Source organism: Lonchura striata, chromosome 6 (genome assembly GCF_046129695.1).
Source record: "Lonchura striata isolate bLonStr1 chromosome 6, bLonStr1.mat, whole genome shotgun sequence".
Classification (NCBI taxonomy): domain Eukaryota; kingdom Metazoa; phylum Chordata; class Aves; order Passeriformes; family Estrildidae; genus Lonchura; species Lonchura striata.
The window spans coordinates 32,196,451-32,219,136 of NC_134608.1; the positions used below are offsets into that span (position 1 = coordinate 32,196,451).

The window sequence follows — 22,686 nt, forward strand, 5'->3', positions numbered from 1 at the left end:
CAGATCACACGTTTTCCACTGATATGCTGTTCCAGTTGCAACATTGGTGTGCATTACAGATAGTGATACCATATTTATCAAGACAAGGGGAGAAAGATGAAAGAAAAATCCAGGATTATGGCAAATTTTCCCCATTACCTGTCAAGAGCAATGGCTGGAAAACTAAGGATGGTCACTGAGCAGAAGACTTTGTGCAGAAACTTGGCAATTCTGCAGAAGAGCATCGTATAGATCCACCAGCAGCAGTGTGGACTGGCACTAAGAGCAATGTCAAAAGGCACACAGACTAGGCTGGCACAGATCCCCGAGCAGGCCAAATTCTTAATGAACCGGTTTGTTACAGATTTAAGTAGCGATGTTCTGCAAGTTGACCACAGCACCATGATGTTACCTGTGAGTAGAGACAGGAAGCATAAAAAAAGGAAAACAGACAAAGAAACAGCCCCAAGCCCCAATAACAAGAATCTTAACACATTTGAATGTTCCCTAGTACTAAAAATGAAAATAATTGTTTGGAGTTTGTCAGGTATCACTGATTTGGATCATGATGCTGCTCAGATTAGGAAGTCTGTAAAGGCTAGTGGCTTCATTAATCAGAAGGCTGGAAACAATTACACACACTCCAGCTATCCCCTCTCAGCTTTTCATAATGAATAAATTAGGGGATTTCAGAAACAAATGCCTAAGAAAACTATCTAAACCATATTTTTAGATACTTATATTGATTCCTGTATTAAATGTTCTATCCTCAGTATTCAAATACTAGCTAAATACTACTACAGTATTCAGAAACTAGCTAAAGTGCTCATATTTTAATAAATAGTACAGAATTCTTTCTTAAATATAAAAATTTACACTATTACAAATTTACACTAAATAAATACAGGTACAATTAAAATAAGAATATAAGTATGTAGTTTTAATCTGTTTGTAAGTGGATTACAACAGCTTGCTTTTATTTTCATTGACCACTTAAATGGCACAGACAGGCTTGTATAAAGCCACATCCAGAAGAAATCTACCTTTTCCTCCTCCCCCAAGATATTCTCTATGTACATAACAACAAAACAAATGGGACAAGCATAACAGGAAAAAAAAAAAAGACTTGCTGCATGTAACTTCACAGAAGTATACAAAGAATGCAACCTGCTGATTAAGATACTCAAGCTCTACACATTTGTTTCAAATAGAGTGGGTGGATAGAAGTGAAGCAGAAGTACAGAAAAAAACCCTCAGGATTAGCTATGACAGTATTTTTGCCTTGTCATTGCATTCCATCCAAATCTCAGAAAGAAATATCATACAATAGACACAAGTTCTCCATCACAAATTTCCCTATGATTGTATCTTACACAGCAACAGCACAAGAGTAAATTAAGTGATCTGTTCTAACAGCATGGGCCACTTCTAATGCATATCAAGATACCATAAAACTCACAGGATCATCTCTCTCCTTTAAAAATCAGTCTTTAGAAAGATCACTGAATGATAGAACAGTTTGGGTCAGAAGGGACCTGAAAGATCATCTTGTTCCAATCCCCCTGCCATAGGCAGGGACAACTTCCACTAGACCAGGTTGCTCAAAGTCCTATTTAACCTGGACTTGAACACATCCAGGGATGGGGCATCCACAATGTCTGTGGGCAACCTGTTCCAGTGCATTACCACCCTCACAGTAAAGAATTTCTTGCTAATATCTAATCTAAACCTGCCCTCTTTCAGTTTAAAGCCATTTCCCCATATCCTATCACTACATGCCCTTGTAAAAAATCCCTTTCTAGCCAGCTCTCTTGCAGCCCCCTTGAAGTACTGGAAGGCTGCAGTGAGCTCTCCCTGGAGCCTTTTCTTCTCCAGGCTTGGCAACCCAACTACTTTAGACTGCCTACATCAAGTGCTTCAGCCCTCTGATCTATGGAGGCAAGGATCTCTGCTAGCACAGCTGAGAGGGGCACACTCATGTAACATCATGCAACATCATGCAAACTGGTCCCAGCTCCAGCCCTGACTTCACAGACAATCTTTTTCTCCTTTATTTTATTTCTCCCAAAGATGCACTGTGCAGTACCACTAGATCAGTCAAAGCAGAGCTATGAGCATACAAATACTGCTCAACAAGACAACTCCATTTATTCTCTGAGGCTGGATAGCATGAAAAGTAGAGTTTAGCTTCCAGCCTCCAAAGTTAAGCTGTTCTTACTGCAGACCATATCAACAGCCACATTGTGGATACTCTATATTGTTGACACTTACCAGAAGTTCTTTGGAGTTGAAGTGTAATTGATTTATGTGGCAGATTTGTTAGTGTTTTTGTAGGTTACCTACAAATAGACATAATGAAAGAAAACAGCATCTTAAGCTGCTGATTGAGATTTGAAAAAGCAGCTGCAGTCCCCAACACTTCTCTCTGTTGTCTTTATCATTCTCTGTCTTGATTTGTCCTCCAGTCAATAAAAACCCTCAAGCTTTTATGTGCCAAGTAGAGTATTCCAACGGCTGTCCATGTAAAATAGCAGCAAGACCATATTCTTGTTCACATGGCCAATGTGTACCAAATGACAAGTACCAAGAACTAGCAAAAAGTCTGCTTCTGCTTCTTGATAAAACAGCACTGTTTCAATGGAAGCATTCAATATTAACTTTAAAATCTACCTCACACACCTATTTCAGTCTGCAGTACCTGAATGTCATTTGGGATTCAATTTTCTATACACTGTGTCATGTGTCTTATGTAAATTCCTTTTGATACTGACAAAATATTGAGTTACATCTCTACTATCTGGTGTATTTTGAAGAAAGGAATCATCACCTGGTTTTGGCAGGTGCTATAGGCTCAACAATGTATTCTTCAGGCAGTATTCAATCAGTTGTATTTAAAGCTTTCTAAGTTGCTAGGAGATACTCAGCCAACCAAACCACTTGCTTTCAAAAATATCTCCAACTTTCCAGCTATTAGAAAGTACTTCTAACAGTAATAATATACTTTTACAATGCCCTGGAGAGGGGAGAAAACAGGCTTTTTTTGTGTTTTTGTTTGTTTCTTTAAAATGATTTTAGATCTTTCATCTCATTTCCATTGCATTGATTTTATAACATTAATTCCCAAGCAAGTTTCACCTTCATTAGAATTAATATAAATGAAGAATGGAAAACTGAAAGAAATCTGAAGTGTTTTCATTAATACTTCAGAAGCCTCTAGAGAACTGCTAAGCTTCTCTTCTGGGTCCTGCAGAGGAGCTTCATGCAAGACTCATTATCAGCTGTTGAATACTTCTGCAAATTATGTCATATTGTCATTTATACATCATAGAATCACAAGGAAATTAAATTAGCGCTTTTCTGATGGATCCTAAATGGGAAAAATGAAGTGTAAAAAAATTTTGGTTCAAAGACGAGGAGGAACTCTTTAAACAGAATAAAATCAGAGCCTGAAAGGCAAAAAAGGATAAGCAGACAGAAGTGTCTACTTGGGACACTGGAAAACTAGTCAGGGAATACCCCTCAGGAAAACATTATTTTTTCATTTGCAACTATGATTTATCTATTAATAAACTGCTCTAATGAACCAGGCCCTCTTTAGTATAGACTAGTAGATCTTTGTGCTGATGCCTTCAAATCAAGTATTTCCCTTCATACATCCCAAAGCAGGGGAAAAATTACACCAGAAACTTTGCATGGCATTAAATATAAGAAGCTTTGGAACAAAACTGCAAACATTTCCAATTTCATTGTTTCTCAATTTTCCCCAGCAACTTCTTTCCATGGAAGAGGATAACACTGCTCCAAGCAACAAGGCAATTCAATAAACAATAGTGCTCTGAATACCAATTGTGCTCTGAATCTTTCCACAGTGTCTTGAGGCTCTTTTCCACTCTCCATGTATTAGTCATTCACTGATGAACCTGGGAAAAATTTATTCTCCTTAGGTTACAAGTGTACTGGAGTGTTTCACATCCTCACAGTGGGCAAAACTGTCATTTTCTACCATAGATTAGTTTCAGAAGGGTTTCTGCTGGATAACTGGTCTAGAGCAACACAACCTCAGCTACAAACTTCCCATGGGGTTTGTACTGGTTAGCTGAGAGGCATCCAAGAAAAATGGGAGTGAAGAAACAGCTGGAAAACGCAGCATCTTGCAATTTCTTTATATTCAGTCAATACTGTCAGGAACATGAGCTAAATGATCACATGTCACAAAGCATATCCCATATTGCCAAATTCCACCACTAATGCAGAAAGATGAAGTGGTTTTAATTTAAAAAGGAAAAGCATATATTTGGTCTTCTCAGAGAGTGAGCTGTGTCTACATAAAACCCTTATGACACCTGACATTATTTGACAACTTTCTCAATACACAGACTGACTGAGCAAGACAGAAAAATCAAGCTTAGAATAGAATAGCTGAAGTTGAAAGGAGCCCAGTGAGATCCACTGACTCCCTCAAGTCTCCCTCACTGACTTACCTACAACTAAACTCTGTGACTAAGAGCCATGCAGAAAAAGTCACTGAACCCTGTCAGGGTTGGTGCTGTGACCGCTTCTCTGGGGAGCCTGTTCCAGTGACCAATGACCCTGCCAGTGAAGAACCTCTTCCTAATGTCCCATCTGAGCTTCCCCTGATGCAGCTTGATTCCATTTCCTCATGTCCCATTTCTGGTCACCAGAAAGAAGAGATCACCACCTCCCATTCTGCTGCCCTCCTTGAGGAAGGTGCAGACTGAAACGGGGTCACCCTCTGCCTTCTCTTCTCCAGGCTGACCAAGTGACCTCAGGTGCTAGCCATAAGTAGCTCGTCTGTGCCTTTGGCCAGTTGTCCAAGTAAAAAAGAAATGTGAAATATTAAAGGTAACCACTACATGAGTAGCAGCTCTTTTCACTTTAGAAACATGTTTAAAGCTTGTCAAGTCAGAGTAAATTTCATCCTGTTATTATTATTAATTATCAACATTCAATAAATCTCCATGTACTATATACCGACTCTATTGTATGAGATTGAAAAGATTATTGTTTCCAGTAATTCCCTACTTTTTTTTTTAATTGAGAAACATCATACATGAGCAGCTACATTGCACATTAAGTTGCACAGAAGTACACTGAGAAAGTAAATACAATGGTTCACCACAGCATGCTGCCCCAAAATCCTTCCAGCCTTTATTGTGGTTCAAGTTCACTGAATCTGCAAACAGTAACATTTTCTGACCACAAAATGTTATCAGAATACATTAGTCTGATTCAGAGCAGCAAAAATTACTTTTGCTCCTCTTCCAATTTGTACTCCTTGAATTTCACTGCCAAATGCAGGCATCAACAGCTGAGATAGTCCTGAAGTACTAGCTTTTAGCACTACTTCAAATAATGTGAAAGAGTCATAAAAATACCTTTAACAAGCAGAAGTAAAATCACCATGGAAACTAGAGACAGTTATCTGAAGAAATGAATTTGCCATGCAGTCGAAAAAAAAAATAAATACTGCTCTTTGTCAACTAATTCATGGAACTCATTCTATTAGCTGGGTATGACATCCATCTTACATTTTTGTTAACTTTAATCAGCACACAGCTGAATCAAAACAAAGTCCACACTCCAGCAAAACCCTTCGCTTCACAACCTGCTGTCCTCTGCTTGCTCACTTCCCTCCAGAGCAGGGTTCCAGGAATCCACCCATCCTTCCTAGAAGAGAGCCTCTGTGTACCCACCCACACTCCCTGCACCTCCCTTCATAGGGAAGGTGCTGGCAGCCTTCTTTATGGAAAAACAAATCAGGAAGCCACAAAAAAGTGAGAAACTGGGCTTTAGCCATTAACATCATTCATTAAACACTAACTGAAAAAGTCACAGTTTCTGTGAACATGATGAATGGGAAAAATTCTCATGTTGAAACACCAGACTAAATTCCCAGCTCTCCAATACTATTTATTATTGTTTTTCCAAGTATTTGAGGAAGGCGTTTTTCACAGACCTTACTCTGACAAACCACATTCCAAAAAAGTGGTTAATTGGAAACATTTTTGGCACCCACAATAGGTAGCTATCAAATACTCAGGATACATTTTGGCTTACACAGCTTGAAGAAATGTGTAAATTTATCACAGAATCACAGAATGGTTGAGGCTGGAAGGCACCTCTGAAGATCATGCCGGCCAAACCCCACTCAAGCATGGATAAATTCTTGCAATTCTTTATAATTCTTTTTACATTACTCTGAAGAAGTGTAGCCATGAGACTGATGGAATAACCTTTATAGATTAAAGAAAACCATAAAACTAAAAAAAAAAAAAGTAAACTTCCTGATAACAAATCCAAACTTTTGTAACAGTTTTGCTACAAATTTCAAAATTTGGTGATAAAATAACAATTGCAGTCCAGTTAAAAATAGTGGGAAAGTATTAATTTGTCATTTTAGTATATTTCTTTCAATTTCAGTTTGTGCATATGTGCAACAACCAAATGTTTTAAATCCAAAATGAAGTGTCTGCTGCAATGTAGTACCTTGGAACAAGGTTTGCTGTATGCCAAACCTTTTCTCTTCATAAAACAAATGAACTCCCTAATATTAAGATGTTTCTCACTCCTATTCTTAGAATTCTCATCCACACATTCCTACTTTTATCCTAACTATTGATTCAGAAGTATAATTATGTAAGAGATTTATCAGGTGAAATGAAATACACAAAGCAGGAATTTGCCCAGCATGGGGTAGCTCCCTGCAGAGTGTTTCAGCATCAATTTAATATATACTGGAAGCCCTTTCATTTAAAGTGTGATACTTGTCTATGTGGCTTCTGTTCCCAGCAATGTATAGTTGCAAGGTAGGGAAGATTTTATGGAAGGAGCTAGATCATAGCAGCTTAGTCTCAAAAAGTGAACAAAGATTTCCTTGCAGGAACAGGTGTGACACTGGTTTTTGTTGCAGCACCACTTAGAATTATCCAAGGCCACAACCTGACTACATAATCCATGGGCAGCTTCTATTCTGACTTGCTCTGAAGGTAGAGAAAAGTAGAAAACATGTATGAGGAAATTTTAAATTATACTTAAAGCAAACATAACTTATATGATATGATGGTATTTTCAATGTTAAAATAACTATGTAATTTTACCATTAATGTATTTTCATTGTGACTTTTTTTTGTCCTAAGTACTTGATATGTTTATTGTCTGTCGGGAGATTCTAAAGTAACTGCATCCTGCTAATGGTCTTGTATTCCCACTTGTATCTTTCAGATATGCTTATTTGAAAGAAAGTAAAAAAGCATTGCACTGGTAGTCTTCCAGTTCTTCATACCCCCTGCCACTTTTTCCTGCCTCACCTTTTCTATTTGCCATCCCACTAAATGGAAATAGTTTCTAGACAGGAACAATCACTATCTGAATTTTGATAAGCTACAGTCCTTCAACAGACATCTAGATAATTTCAGCCCATCAAGAAAACAACCAAACCTACAAAACTACTTGCCTAAATTCCTGGCCTCTATTTTAAAACCAGTGTCCTCAAAGAAGCTGAAACTCTTCAAGATCCTTGGAAGGAAAAATCTTGGAGAATATTGCATATGCAGCTTCAGAACCATGGATTGTCCCCATGTCAAGAAAATATGGCATTACCTTCCAAACCTCAGCTAGGAAATTGAAAAACTGAAAGAAGAGTGTCCAGATATACTATTCTAACAATAACAGGAATATACTGTCTTTTCAAAGTCAGTAACTTTTTAAGTCACAGTACCTAAGGGACCAGCCTTAGTACAAAAATGTAGCCAAATTTTTTAAACCAAGGATTTTACATGATCTCCATGAGAGTTCCCCATGACATAGAGACCAATGTTTTGACCAGTTGTACAGAGAAAGGAAATACAAGGAACAGATATAGAAGAGGTAAAAATACTGGATGCCCACATCATCAACATATGTGAAATCGTTAGCAGAAGTGTGGGATCCTGAATCTCCTTTGCCAGCAAAGGATCATATCTAGTGAAACCCCTGGCCACCTTACACAAGGCTTCATGCCTCAGAGAGCAAATCTGATGTTGCCAGTGAAACGATACAAGGCCTGGAATGCAAATGAAGCCAGTAATAGTCTTGAGGGAACAACCCATCTATTCTTCAGCATCCTTGGCATAAGAGGAATAGCCATTGTCCCTTTGTTTTATAAAGAAATCAAAAAAGAGCTGTTTTGAACCTGTACTGTCATGAGAGGACTGTGTAAAGCAACAGGATGATTTACTTGAGCAACCCTGACCACTGTGCTGAATCTAACTGGAAACAGCAGTCTTAACACAGGAAACAAGTTTTAGGATTTGTTTTTAAATAACACTGCTAACTGCCTCTTTGTACCTATTTGTTTGCAGAGAGCCTGCAGTCACTTTTATTGGTGCTTATATAAGTGCAAACATGGCTCTTCAAATTCACCTTTTTTATCTGGCTTCCCACAAGCACCTGAAATTCATAGGCAGGCATGTTAGTGCCATTAAGGACATAAGGTCACAAAGATGTGACTTCTCACATCACAGATGCTTCATTTAGAAAGCCAGCCCTAGTCCCTAACATGGTTCTTTTAGGAGGAACCTGTGGGAGCCCTGACATCTCTGCATGACACACCAAGGGCAGAGCCAGAAGGAGACTGACAGCTTTGCACTTGTGAGGCTGTGAAAAACCTGTGGTTTAGAGCAACTCCAGCATTTGGCCTGGGCTGCAAGCTGCTCCAGCATCAACAGCTGACAGGAGCAACTTCCCACCTTCCACGCTCAACCTGATCTCTCCTGTGCTCTTCACCATATTCTCTCCTCCCTTCACCCTTATATCCACCCTTACACAAAATGCTGCTGCCTGACAAGAATGCAATGCAGATACTGTCCAACAATATCATGATTATGCAAAGTTATTTTTTCTGCATCCAGTCCTTTTTGAGTTGCTCACTCAAGATTTTCAGACAAAACTTACAAAATAAATTAGTTGCTGTGCTATATTGTAGTATAGTGGATATGTGAGATCTATGCAGCCTATACAACCAACTGGACACTTTTAATTTTACTAAATTACTGGGTAGCTGTTTTTCCCTAGCTTGCTTATTGAGGAAAAAATGAGACATATACGTCATTTAAAATGAATGACACTTAACAGAGAGCAAAATTTTAAAAGCCTGTGGTAATTACTAGTAGCTGGAAGACAGACTTTATCTTTTTTTAAAAATTGAAACTATCTTGCATTCTTGATGAAAAGAAATTTCTACCCATTAATCATCCCCCATTACAGCTGAAATTAGGGAGTTTGTAGCTGAAAGATACCACACCAACAGCTATTTCATAGAGCAGAAATTATTTCTGGACCTACCCTACCATCCTGTGACTTTTTTTTGCTCTATACAACCAAGAAAGATCTGACATCATTCCTGCATTAGTTTGCCAGTGCTTCCCTTTCCCCTAGTGCCAGTTTACTAGAAACCAAATTTTATTTTTTATATAGTTTTGCCATGCAACCATTGACCAGGTCACCAGCTGGGCATATTTGCTCTTCATTTTTCAAACACAAATGTCTTCAGACAGGAATTACATATGCCTAATACATCCTGTGCAGTGGGATTAATTTATATTATATTTAGAAACAAGCTTTTTTCTCTCCCTGCCAGCTGACTGTAATGAATGGTTCTCTCCACTCCTCCCAGCCCTGTAAATGTACTAAAGTAATACTCACTAGGAATAAGAAAGTAGATCTGGGGACTCTGACAAACATCTGAGAAACCAGATATAAAAAAATCAGTATGGCCCTCAATCAAATCCTATTAAAAAATCATATGGAAAAATATTCTGTTTAGTTACCAAAGTGTGGCATTTCTCTGAGGAAGTATGAATTTATGGAACCAAATGAGATTTATCCCATCTGTCAAAATAAAGTGTTCCATGGGATAACTGGGTAGGCAAGGTGCTTCACTGAAAGAAGTGAGGTTTGGAGTTTTTTTTAAATATATAGAGGCCTGAAGTATAATTTTAGGTTTTTTTTATCATGCATTTGACTTACAGAATCAATTATTTAAAGAGACTCCCCATCAGATTTCTTGTCCCTTATATTTTTACAGTCTCCCACAGAACTCAACTATTGGACTCCTGTATTGTCTATTCCCAATCTGCTTTCTTTTACTTTTTATAACTGAATTCCATTTTCTTAGCTCAAAATCCTCCCAGCAAGATACAGTTCACAGGTCCATTCTCTGTAAGACAGCACTGTTAAGCCCAGAATAACACTGGGCTCAGTGAAATGGACCTTAGCTTTTCAATCTTCAAATGCCTTCACAGGAAACACTGAAAAAAAATATTAGTACTAAACACTTCCATTCAATTAAAAAAAGACAGGAATACAGATGACTGCCATACTGGCAAAGGAAGAAAACATGGCCATTTTTGCTTTAGGTCTCCTTTTCTTCCCTAGTGTTAGAAATATAAGTAGACATCCATATTTGAACTTCATAAATTGCTGCACACAGCAGAAGATAATGTACCCTGAAACCTGCCATAACATTGCCAGTACTTTGCTGTGTAACCTTGCACAAGTGCAGCATTGCATGACTTATCATATACTGATGACACAAATTCTCTCATCAATCATCTGCATGCAGTATATAATTTTAAACTTGTGTTTTGCTGATAGATGCAGCTGAACAGAATCTCTTTGCTGGCAAATGGAATTTTTAGACCTCTTAGCATATTCAAATCAAACTGATTTCAATATGAAAAAATGATAAAAAGCTGGAAAAATATAACATAAATTTAGTTGCTAGCTTTAGTTTCTGAAACTAAAAAATATTTCATTGTCTTCATATATATATATATATATATATATATATATATATATATATACACATATATATGTATGACCTGATAAGGTAAATCATGTATTAATTAGCCATATGCATGTAAAAATTCAATGAACCTAAGACATGTGCAGTATACAGCTAATCCTGTAAAGGACAGAAGCCTCGAGCAAAAACAAGAGGGAAGCTCCATATGTGCATGTCCTAACTCTTCCACCACAGAGGATACACAGCACACAGGCAGGGACTTGACTGGGGCAAATCAGCAAGTGGATGCATCAAATCACAGCTTGCTGTGTTTTCCAACACACATATACAAATACACACCCATTAGCAAAGCTTTCCATGGTTCTTGCACCTGTTCTGTGCAGCCATCTCTGAAAACAACATTTCTTGTTGTGACACAGGCAGTAAATCTACAAATAACCAAGATATTACCTGCTGTGTGATTGACCTCTGCTTATTAAACATACAACCAAGACATGTATTACTTATATTTCATCTCTTGTATTTTTACATTTCTCACACACTTTTTCCCTTTTGCTTTCCTACAAAAACTACCATGTCACACTGGTTGGGAATGTTTGGATGACACATTTATGTAATTGCTCTTCTCTTGTACTGAGTCACCCACTGTCAGAGGTGAAAATGTTTAGTGTCTCTCTATGCCACATAGAAACAAGCAGAAAGTAAAAACAATCCAGCAATTTTTCTTGACTTCAGCAGACAAAGTAGCAACAAAAACATACTCCAAATATCTGTAGTGATTTCAGCTCTTCTTTAAGGGATTAAAATGTGTCATTAACACATGAAAACCCTTCAAGCTGTACTGCCATTGCCTGGATGCAATATTTTCAGTAGTAACTATATAATTAGTCTTGTTACCTTAAAACCAAACATGGACATACTTTGTACCTTCAGGGTATATGGATATGATATATGGAATATGAAGAGCAAGATAAGGATCCCATATTTTAATAGTCCCTTAAAAATCACTATGACAAATCCAAAAGGTCTTCCAAGATAGCAGAGACAAAGAAAAAACTCTTGTTTATTTAACTACAGGGGTTTTGGCATACTTCAACTTGTGAGCTTAAAACAAGAAAGAGCAGCGGATCCTTTCCTGAGCCATTTAGGGATTTGTCTGTGGAGACCTGCAACAAAAATACCACGATCAGTCTGAATGAAATGCAAACAGAAGCAAATATGTGTGAAAGCACCAGCAGAAACAATAAAGCAAGAATGCTTTATTAAAAGAATGTTAAAAGAATGTCATGTATGGATAACACAAGGACACCACTGACAGCAATTCTTAGACCACAATAACAATATTACATCAGATAGAGGCATTACAAACCAGTTCTGCTTTTTTTCTTGCTCTTGGTCAATTTAAGCTGATGCACATGAAAGACTCAATTCTTCCTTATCAAAGTGGTTTTGATAATTTTTAGATTAAGCTTTTCAGAAGCAAAGATTTACTTTTTCTTAACCACATATTATTTTTGATATGGACATTTCAGTTGTTTCACAGAATGACTGGAGTTGGAAGAGACCTCTGGAGATCAACCAGTCCAACCCCCTGGTAAGGCAGGTTCACCCAGAGCAGGTTGCAGAGGATCACATCCAGACAGGCTTTGAGTATCTCCAGAGGAGGAGACTCCACACTCTCTCATGGCAGAATGTTCCAGTGCTCTGTCATCCTTGAAGTAAAGGAGTTTTGCCACATATTCAGATGGAATTTCCTGTGTTTCAACTTGTGCCCCTTGTCCTGTCACTGGGCACCACTAAAAAGAGTTGGGCCCCATCCTCTTGACATCTGCCCGTAAGATATTTATATGCATTGATAAAACATATCTTCAAAACATACCTTCTTGATTCATTTGTGGGGAAGATTACTTGAATCTTTATATCACTTTTATTTCACCATTATACTCATTTTTTATCAACAATGACCACAAAAACAACTTAAAAAATACATTTACAAATACATATGTAAAATTACTTCATAATGAAACAACATAGTTGTATTGTTTGAATTTGGAATGTGTTTGCATTGTTTTATTAGAATGAGTTACTAGGCATAAAAATAGCACTGGAAATAAGCAAATCTCATAAAAAACATATGATAAATAAATTGAAAAAGAAGTGGAATAGTTAAAAAAAACAACAACAAACAGTAGTGTATATGGTGAACAATGTCATATAACTAAATTACCCTCAGGTTTTGTTAACAAACTCTCAGGTTTGTTATTATTGAAGTTCCAAAATCAAATCATCACCATACTATAAATGAATCTTAAATACAAACAAATTACTATGATTTGTTTTTCTCATGTTAATTCAATCTAGGACATTTTCTTCAAAAAACTTACGAAGAAAAAGGCATTCCAGAAATTCTCTTTACCTAAGAGACATTGTAATAAACCATTCAGTTACTGAAGTGCCAATACACGCATCAGTAATGATTAATGAGGAGACACTCAAAGAACAGCACAATCTACTGTCAGAAGTTACCTCAACTTGGATTTTCCAGTCTTAGACAACTCATTATCAGTAACTGTTCAAAACAATTTGCTTCTAGATGTGTACTGGGGAAAACCACATGAGAATCAATATGTAAACTTCAAGGGTAAGTTTAATACAAGCAAACAGAAGGCTTCACTGTGATAGTAATTTTAGATTGCATAATTATAATAATCTCTCATATTTTGAAAATTATATAAATACAGCAGGGAAAATAGCTGCTTCTATATAATAAGATAATAATATATCTTGTAAGATGCTTTCATTTTAGCAAACTAGCATATGGATTTCTTTCAGATTCTGTGAAAGTGATCCCTTTTTTTTTAAAAAAAAAAAAAGGCATTTATTACCATCAGATTGCAACACTCCAGTGCTTTCCTAGAAAAATATTCTGCACAGGAAACCATATGAGAACTTTTTACCCTGTCCGGACAACCCACTCCTATCTACACAGAAAACCTGTGAATGCTCCATATCCATGATCCACTTGGATCTTTGTGCTAATACTGTAAGAGTGACACAAACTGTAAAGCTGCTTTAAAAGCTTTAATTTATGAGAAGTGCATTCAGAAGCAACCTCTTTTCTAAGAGCACAGTAAAGGAAGACTTCAGCAGTCAAGTAACAAACTTGAAATTTAACTAGTGTGTGATCTAGACTGAAATTATGAAAGAAAAAACAAAGGGCCCACAGTGTTCTAGTGAGAGGCTACAGTTGCCTCTGGAGCCTATTCAATTAAAAATTAACTTCAGAAATTAGCACTATAACGCTGTCAAAAAAATCACTGCATCAGAACTCAAAGGCATTGTTGAACCCTGACTCGTTCAACCATCGCTTGTCTGAGCAGCTCAACAGAACACAGTGGAACCTGCACACTGAGGAGAGCAAGGCATACCAACCTGCGTCCTCAAGCAGATTTACATGACTTCCCTGATTCCTGTAAAATTGTTTTCAGTAGAGATGATTAATTTATTGGTTCATGCCTCACTGTTCCAACAGCAATCAATCAAAAACTACTGGTATTTTAAGGACAGGAAAGTTAATTTACTGCTTCAAGCTTTATTGGCAAAATATGCTAATAGGGATGGAGCTGACAATTACAATGGCTATATAAATTTTTCAGAAAGCATCTAGTGTATGCATCAATCAAAAAAAAGTATTGAACTATTAATGTTTGAGTTGTATATACATGACTGGTTTTAAATTCCTGATTAATAGCCTACTTATAATAGTCTTAATCTGACAGTACAGAGTGGTTAGACTAAACAATGCATCCATTATTTCACATCTAATTCACAACATGTCTGAGGGTTTAGATTTTTTGTTTGTGGGTTTGGTTTGGTTTTTTGTTTGTTTTGGTTTGTTTTAAGAAAAGTAGCTCTTCCAGATCAAACACATGGCTAGTGATTTCTACTACAGGGAGCATTACAATATGATGGTAGTCATTTAGCTTTATTTTTTGCAATGTTTTGAAACACACAGACCACAGATGCACCTGCCTGGGTACAGAAAGCTCCCTCATAGGCATCAGTAGAAGACACTACTCTCTCAAGGCTGCATGTTTTTAATGTGACTTGATAATTATATGTTGAAAAGAAAATGGAAATTAAAAGTAAATCTTATATTGCCATACACTAAGAGAACTGGGGAATGAACCAGTGGACTATTTTCATTTATTGGAAATTAGGAGATTTAATTGGGAAGCATTTTTATATATCCTATTTTTTGCCATCCCAGTGATCCCGGGCTGCCTGATGTATGAAGTAGTTGTAAAATATTTCATAATTTGCTTTCCTTTGCTGACATGATAGTGTCTCTGTAGGAAATGCAAGATTTACATTATAAGTTTACATTTATCTTAAAAAAGATAAAACCATACCAAAATGCAAAATCGAGACCTGAAGCCACTTTTGATCCTTGAAGCAAGCACTGCCAATGAATTTGGCTGCCCCAATACTTACTTAGAGGAACATGACCATAAAGCCACACCTTACTGCCCCCTCAAACATGCTAAGCCTGTGACACACGTTCTGACAGGAAAGCAGAACTTGCAGGTCATCTCTGGTTCTCCCTGCTATGGACAGCAGAAAGAAGATGGACAGTTTTCCTCAACTCTTCCATCAGGTTAATAAATCAAAGTAGCACAACCCATAAAAGAAGGAGGCAGGTGTTTCTCTTTGAATACAAAAGTGAGGGGGAAAGGGAGAGAGGAAGAGATTTCCCTCCTGTATGCATCTCACACATGGCAAGTCCAAGCTCTGCTGGGAATATTAAGAGAGTTAGCCTCCCAGAGACACAAAGTCAGAGACTGCTCTGTATTATTCTGATCACCATTTTTAATTCTCTCTGCAACAAACTATGTAAGCCAAGCTGCCAGCAGATGCTTCTTGTGTCAACAACTCACTCCTTACATCCTCTAACATGCCCCCAGGGTGATCAGCATTGACAGACCCCAGTGCTCCTCTCCACAGCCTACCAGAGGAATCAGAAGGCGTTGTCTGGTTAAATTCCATTTCTTGCAAACATCACATTTAGATGAATGATGTACATTGATAGTACAATTACCAGATTTCCACTGCTCTGAAAAAATATTAAAACTGTCATTCAATGCAACTAGCACTGAAATGATTTCATTCCTCTATTCTAACTTATGTTAACTGATTTTTTTTTACCAATTCTACATTGCTGAGAAATAGGACAAATGTTGAAAAATAAATGCACAGCTCTTCCTCCTTTCCTCTTTGTCCACATATATAGGGTAATTTTAAGGTATTTTTTTTATTTCTAAGCATTCTTTATGACATTTAAAAATATGAAGATTCTCAAAGACTATTTTCATACTGTACTTGTTTGCTACTAAAGATACTAGTGGGTAATTTTTTTTCTCAAAATCCACTTTCTTTCAAGTGCCTTAAAGCACTTGAGCATATTTCCACTCTACCTCTAGTCTACACAGATGGAACAGAGCAGCTCTGGAGCAGTCACTGCTCCAGACATAGCACTGAGCTTCCTGACACCTGCTCCTTTGTGCAAGGAAAACTAAAGCATACTCCCTCATAACTACCTAACATACTATTAGTCTGAGACTTCTATTACATGCTGCTGTCACAGCAGTTACCATGCCAAAAACAACAAATCTCAAAAATAAAAAAAAATCTGATCGCACTCAGTAGGTTTAGCACCAAAACAGTAAAAAGGCTACAGGAAAAAAAGAGATGTAAGAAAACTCTGATCTGCCTGCTGTCTTTTCCACAGACCAAGGTAATTTTGTGCAACTCACCTTCATATCTACAGTCAGATTTCAGTCCCTAATCCAGCTCTTTACAGGTTTTTCAACAGAGTTAAAAAAAACACAGATTTTTTTTTTTTTTGCATGCTTTTGCGATGATCTCTATTTATAATCAATTTGGGGAACCCCTAAGCATCAGCAAATTGTTTAAAAGACTTTCCATATCATAGCAGACTTATTCCTCATAGTAGTACTGTCTGATTAATCAGAATAAGTAAAAGCACTCAACAAACAGCAGGGATTTTCTAATTAAGACTCTTCCAGTGTAGTGAATAATTTTTCAAATAAAAATTTATTATAAAAATAACTTGACTAAAACATGATAGAAGTGTGTAGGAGGGAGAAGGGGGGATGTGGGTGTGGAGGGTTCTAAAATCAAAACTATATTAATATTTTATTTCTAGAGCTTCCAAAGGTACAATCTGGCCATTGAATATAATGAGAGAACACAAATAGAAGAAGCATTGAGATAAGATCACATTATTCCCTAAGAAGTCATGTTACCTTTGAAAGTCTTATGGCCTGATTTTGCAAAAGCCAAGAATGATTCTTTGGGTGACATCCTAAGCCTGATACTCAGCAGATGGTGACCATCCATCTTTTTGGCTTCTCAGGACAGCCAGCCAAAACTCAACTCACAATTTTGAACAATTTCAGCTGTATGAATCTCTATGCACATCACAACCATTGCTCCTTCTGCTACCTTCACATACTCTGGCTTCTTTTACTCTTTCCTTTGCTCTCTGGACTTCAGTATTTCTTTTCTTCTACTGACTGTGTTTAAAAAAAAAAAAAAAATTAAAAAAAGGATGTCTTTGCTGTCCTATCACAGAGGCTTGTTACAGTCAGAAAAATTTCAGTGTGGTGGCAATTTATTCTTTTTTTTCAAATTAAACTGCAGACATAGAATACTGAATACTTAATAGAACACTTAGCTAAATCTCACATGCAGTGGATGGAAATAAGGATAACAGATAACAATTTTTATAAGTGAAGTAAAAGAACATTCTGTAATAGACTATTGAGTTCTGCAGCTTTTTCTGTAAGTATAATAGTAATTCTGCTGACCTGTACATGATGTTCCTTTCAATGTCCCCATTTTCTATTAATGCATCAATGTTTGTGTGGACTGGGCAAAATAAGCCTCTCTCTTTTAAAATATGGGCTCAAAAAAAGCCATGGACATGTCAGAGAAAATTATGCTGTATGTGGCAACATCCCCCTAATCATTCCCTGATGATTAGCAGTCATATACACAGTGTTACCACACACACACGGGCAGTTTCCCAGACTTAACTTAGGCAAGATGTATCAATAAAACAAAAGTATGGATGCTGCGTCCAGCCATCACAGGGTATCTGTGCATGCCAAACAAAACAGGATGAATGCTTGTCTCTCTGTGGCAGGAGTACATGTGGCAAACAACAGGCAATCAAACAGGGAATGGGCACAACTGTTTTGCTCAGGAAAGACAGGAGCAGGGAGAAGGATAAGCAAGACTGTTGAGTTGGGGACTGGCCTGCTTCCTTTGGTGGCTGCTTGCTTTGGATAAGTGCAAATTTGGTGATGCTACTCCAAGCACGTGCCAAGCAACTACATCTTAATTCACTGCTAAGCACCTTACAAAGGCACCATCCTACAGTACAGTAGGGGGACAGCAATCTTAGTCACTGAAGCAAAAGACAAGCTAAACTAATACAACTTTTAAAAACTAACATGTTAAGCTCAATGTGCCAGCCAAATTCCAGAAAGAAACAATGCTACTGGCCAGTGCACAATATATGTGATTACCTGCTCAGGGGCAGGGAAGTCTCTAATTCAGACTGACACAATCCAAAGGGGTTGTAGCCAATGCTATTCTATAAAGGAAATGGGAAATAAACAGCCTAATACCAAAAATGGAAAAGGCAAACCAGACAACTCTTTTTGTTCTAGATACTTCTAAAAATTACAGATATTAAAATGAAACAAAAAAAAAAACCCCACCCTACCACAGTGTTTTCCACTTGTTCCAATTAATTCAGGTAATAGCAAGAGAAAATGCATTTTAGCCCCTTTTATGACTGTCTTTTTTGTTTGTTCTGTGGTATCAAAGAAATAATCCAGTTGTGCCACACAAAATATATCTACAACAAAAGGCCTGCTGGGGTCTGGAAACATGCCAAGTGACACAAGGTTTGGGTCAAAGATACAAGAGGTTACACGAGAAGCAAGATCACTTTGTATTTTATCAGTCTTCTGGAAGAAATTCATGAGTCTTTGTATGGAGTTGCTTTGACAGACAAGAAAATAAGTCAATGGTGGTAGAAAAAAGCAGACTAAAAATAGTCTCTGTCTCCCAAACAACTAGAAGCTTTTTTTCCCCCTCCCAAGAGAACTGGCAGAACATGGGGAAGGACTGTATTTCCTAGAATCCAGACTATTTGTAATGGAATGTCAATTACAGCATAGAATATCCTAACTAATAAACCATTTTAAAAGGCAGCAGTCCACAGCAATCTCCCAGCAACTGCCAATGACAGCAAGACCATGAGCAGAGAATAAGACAATCAGACCTCTCCCTGCCATCACCATTTCAGCTTCACCCCTGCTTTTGTTACTACCATAATTGCCATTTCCATTGCCTGGCTAAGCTCATGCCTTACCATGAGTGGTTACACAATTTCTTATTCAGCCAGCCTTCCAGTCTAGGATATTTTCCTTATTGCAATGTTTCTGTGGAAGCTGGCTGACTACAAGGCACCAGTTCTTCTCCCTGCTTCCAGCAGCTAAATCTAATTTAAAGATGCTAAAAATAAAAAAGGCTTACATGTCACAGTACTGTTCAGAAAACAAGAGGCTGTATTTCCTGCAGGGAGAGCATTTAATCAGAAGAGAGATGAAAAAAGGTACAATACAGTAATTGTTTCACTAGTATTTCTGCCATTTGCAAACTTTCTAGCAGTAGCTACCCCACTATCAAAACATTTTGACAACTCTTTCCTCATTGGATATTGAGACAGCAAGTATAGGAAACATAACATGGAGAAATCCCATATCTTTGGGCATCCAGTTTAGCTATTGCCCCAGTGGCCACCCATACTGGACACCCAAGACTATTTAGAGCAATTTACAAATTCTGTGATGGGCTGGTTGTGTGCAGGGATCAAAAACAAGTACAACAGGAAAACAAAACTTTACTTTGGTAATATGGACATTTTTACCTAAATATATACAGGATGCATATAAAATCCTTTTTCTCTGCAAAGCACTTCACATTGATATTCCCACCTCTCCTATATGATCGCAGTCTCATCTTAACTAAATATCAAAAATAAGTGTTTTGTAGCCTATATTAGGAAATATTCACTTCCACGAGGAGCAGGGAGACAGCAAGTGTGGGAACCTCAAAATCCTCCTCAGAGAAAGGAGCCTCCACCCCAAACCCTCCCCAGAAAATGAGACTATATGCCAAAGTTGAAAATACAGATTTTATTTAATGATGAATGCAAGGTAAAAAGAAATAGAAAAGGGAGAGGGAGGGGTGGAGAAATCAAGTAAAAAATAGTCATCACCTATGGATCCAGAGAGATTCTGTTGGTCCTTCTTCACCCTGGTGGGGGTCAGTGGTGGGGGTCCCAAGGTCGTTCAAAACTTTGCACTATTTATACATCTTAGCAAACAAAGGAATTAATGCTCATTGACTCATTCTGTTGGTTAAATTATTTCCTCACCTCTAAGGCTAATAAGCCCACATGCTTATTCCTCCTCTTCTTTTGAGCTGGTAGGTTGTGAGTCCATGGTTGCAATCTATCCCTGCCAGAATTACCTTTTAGGGAATCCAAGCTGATTTCAGCACAATTGCCAGGTTGGCTTTCCTTGTGGCTTGTAAATTCAGCATTATTTGTGTTCATTACCAGTGATAGATTCTTCTCCCCAAGCTTTCCTAACATACCCCTAAGTCTCAGACAACACCTGGACAATAGTATCTCCTTTATCTTATCTCAAATTCCCACTGTGGTGGCTTATCTTACAGTCCAAGCTCCAGGTATCCACAGGTCACACCCTGCACCTGATCAGCACAGTCTATCCCACCTCCTCACTAAACTCCATTTCCAACTCTTTTCATGGGTGAGGGGCTCTCTCCTCCATGGACCTGTGAGCAAACAGAAATCCAAGCGCAGTAACTGGGGAAAGACCATGGGACATCAGGACTGATGCATCAGGATGGTAAGGGCAGGAGAGACAGAGAGAGAGCATTTGTGTGGGTGTGTGTCAGTGTGTGAGATCACGACTGAACATCAAGCCAAACCAGCCAGCAAGTAGGAGATGCTCGGGAGGCAAGTGTTGGTGTGCCATAGGTGTGGCAGGTAACCACTGGGGACAAGAGGGCTCTGAAAGTTGGCCAGCAGAGGACCAGGAGCTCCAAATCAGTTACTGGAGAGAGTCATCTACATCTGTGTGTCTGTGTGTGAGGCAACTGAGAGACAAGAGGATCCCAGGCCAGCTACTGGGCAGACTGGTAGTCTAGGGCCAGCTGCTAGAGAGTGATCCATCTTGGCTTATGTATCTGTATACTTATACATTTTATATTAATGGGCTTTCATCCTGAGCAGCCAGAGAGGGGAAGAAGATGAGGCCATTGATACTCTTCGTGTCTGCCTGAATGCTGCATTTTCTTTCTGTGTCAGTCTGTGTGGCTGCTCATGGGTAATAGGTATAGATGTATTGTGTGCCTCTTATGCTCAGCCTTGCTGTTGCTCATTCTGAGGACATGGAGCTGCAGTAGGAACACCTTTTGTGGAGATGTATACAATTTCCTAGATCTTGAAAAATGTTCCTCAGAGGCAAACATACTTTTTCCAACATCACATAAATAAGAAATGAAAGATTAACAATAGAATAAAACTCTCATTCAAGAGCTCATTATGCCACTAAATTAAATCTGTAACAGAACTAACACTATTTAAAATTCTTGGTAAGTGTGTGGGTTCATTCATGCCTGAAATACTAACTTAACTGCCCATAACATCAATAAAAAATCTTGTATCTAGATTTTCACTGAAGTTCAAAAAAAATCGAGTGATATACACTGGCAGGTGTTTCAGCAACTGTAACTCACAATAAAAAGCAAAACATGGCATCCAGTCACTTAGTTAAAGAGCTATGGTTCACAGCTCTCATTAAAGTGTTCACAGGGGAGTACAGACAGTAAAATGACTGGTATGAATCAGTTTCTCCCTAAATAGTAGCAGCCTACAACTTCCTCATGAGAGGAGGCAAGAGGGGCAGGCACTGATCTCTTCTCTGTGACCACAGGATGTGAGAGAATGGCCTGAAGCTGTGTTAAGGAAGGTGTAGACTGGATATCAGGAAAAGGTTCTTCATCCAGAGGGTGCTTGGTACTGGAACAGGCCCCCCAGGGAAGTGGACACAGCAGCAGAGTTCAAGAAATATTTGGACAATACTTTCAGTCACATGGTGTAATTCTTGGGGCTGTCATGTGTAGGACCAGGAGTCAGACTTGATGATCCTTGTGGGTCTCTTCCAATTGAGGATATTCTGTGATTCTAGTATAAATGGCGTTGGTGTAACATCCTTGACACATATGATCCTTAGAGACATTAGTTAACTCCCCCGATACATGTCTGAGGGACTCTTCAGTACACAGTATCCCCACAGTATCAGGCACACGCATTTCAGGTGTAAATCATTGCATCTCACACTTCCAGGCTAGGTAAATGGCTGTTTTGCCAGAGCCTCTCTTTTAAAAGGCAGCAGCAGTGCTACCTGAAGGGCCCCTCAGCCACAGCCAGACAAGGAGCCTCTGCTGAAGCCCAGGGAGAAGAGAGGTCTCCATGGCAACAGGGGCCCCAGCACTCTCAGAACCCCCCTTCATTCTTTCCTCAAACTCTATTTTTCTTCCAAAGAGAATTGCTTAGTAGTTCAACTGAACACACATAAAAAACAAAAGTGTAACGTCTATTCCAGGCAGACTTTACCAAGGTGCATCCTGAGCTGAGCTTAACTGCTGCACAGTTCATGGCTCCTGAGGCTTAGAACCACCCATACAAAACTGGGGAAAATTATTACCACAATGTT

The 22,686-nt window shown here is 38.2% G+C and overlaps 1 protein-coding gene across 1 annotated transcript in view; it reads right to left on the minus strand.

Annotated features, from left to right (window-relative positions):
* The window catches only part of GPR176 (G protein-coupled receptor 176), a 30,890-nt gene that overhangs the window by 2,732 nt on the left and 5,472 nt on the right, over nt 1–22,686 (minus strand). Inside the window, exon 2 of the mRNA XM_021539255.3 lies at nt 139–391. Within this exon, the coding sequence (XP_021394930.2) occupies nt 139–391 (253 nt within the window). The remainder of the gene's footprint in view (nt 1–138; nt 392–22,686) is intronic.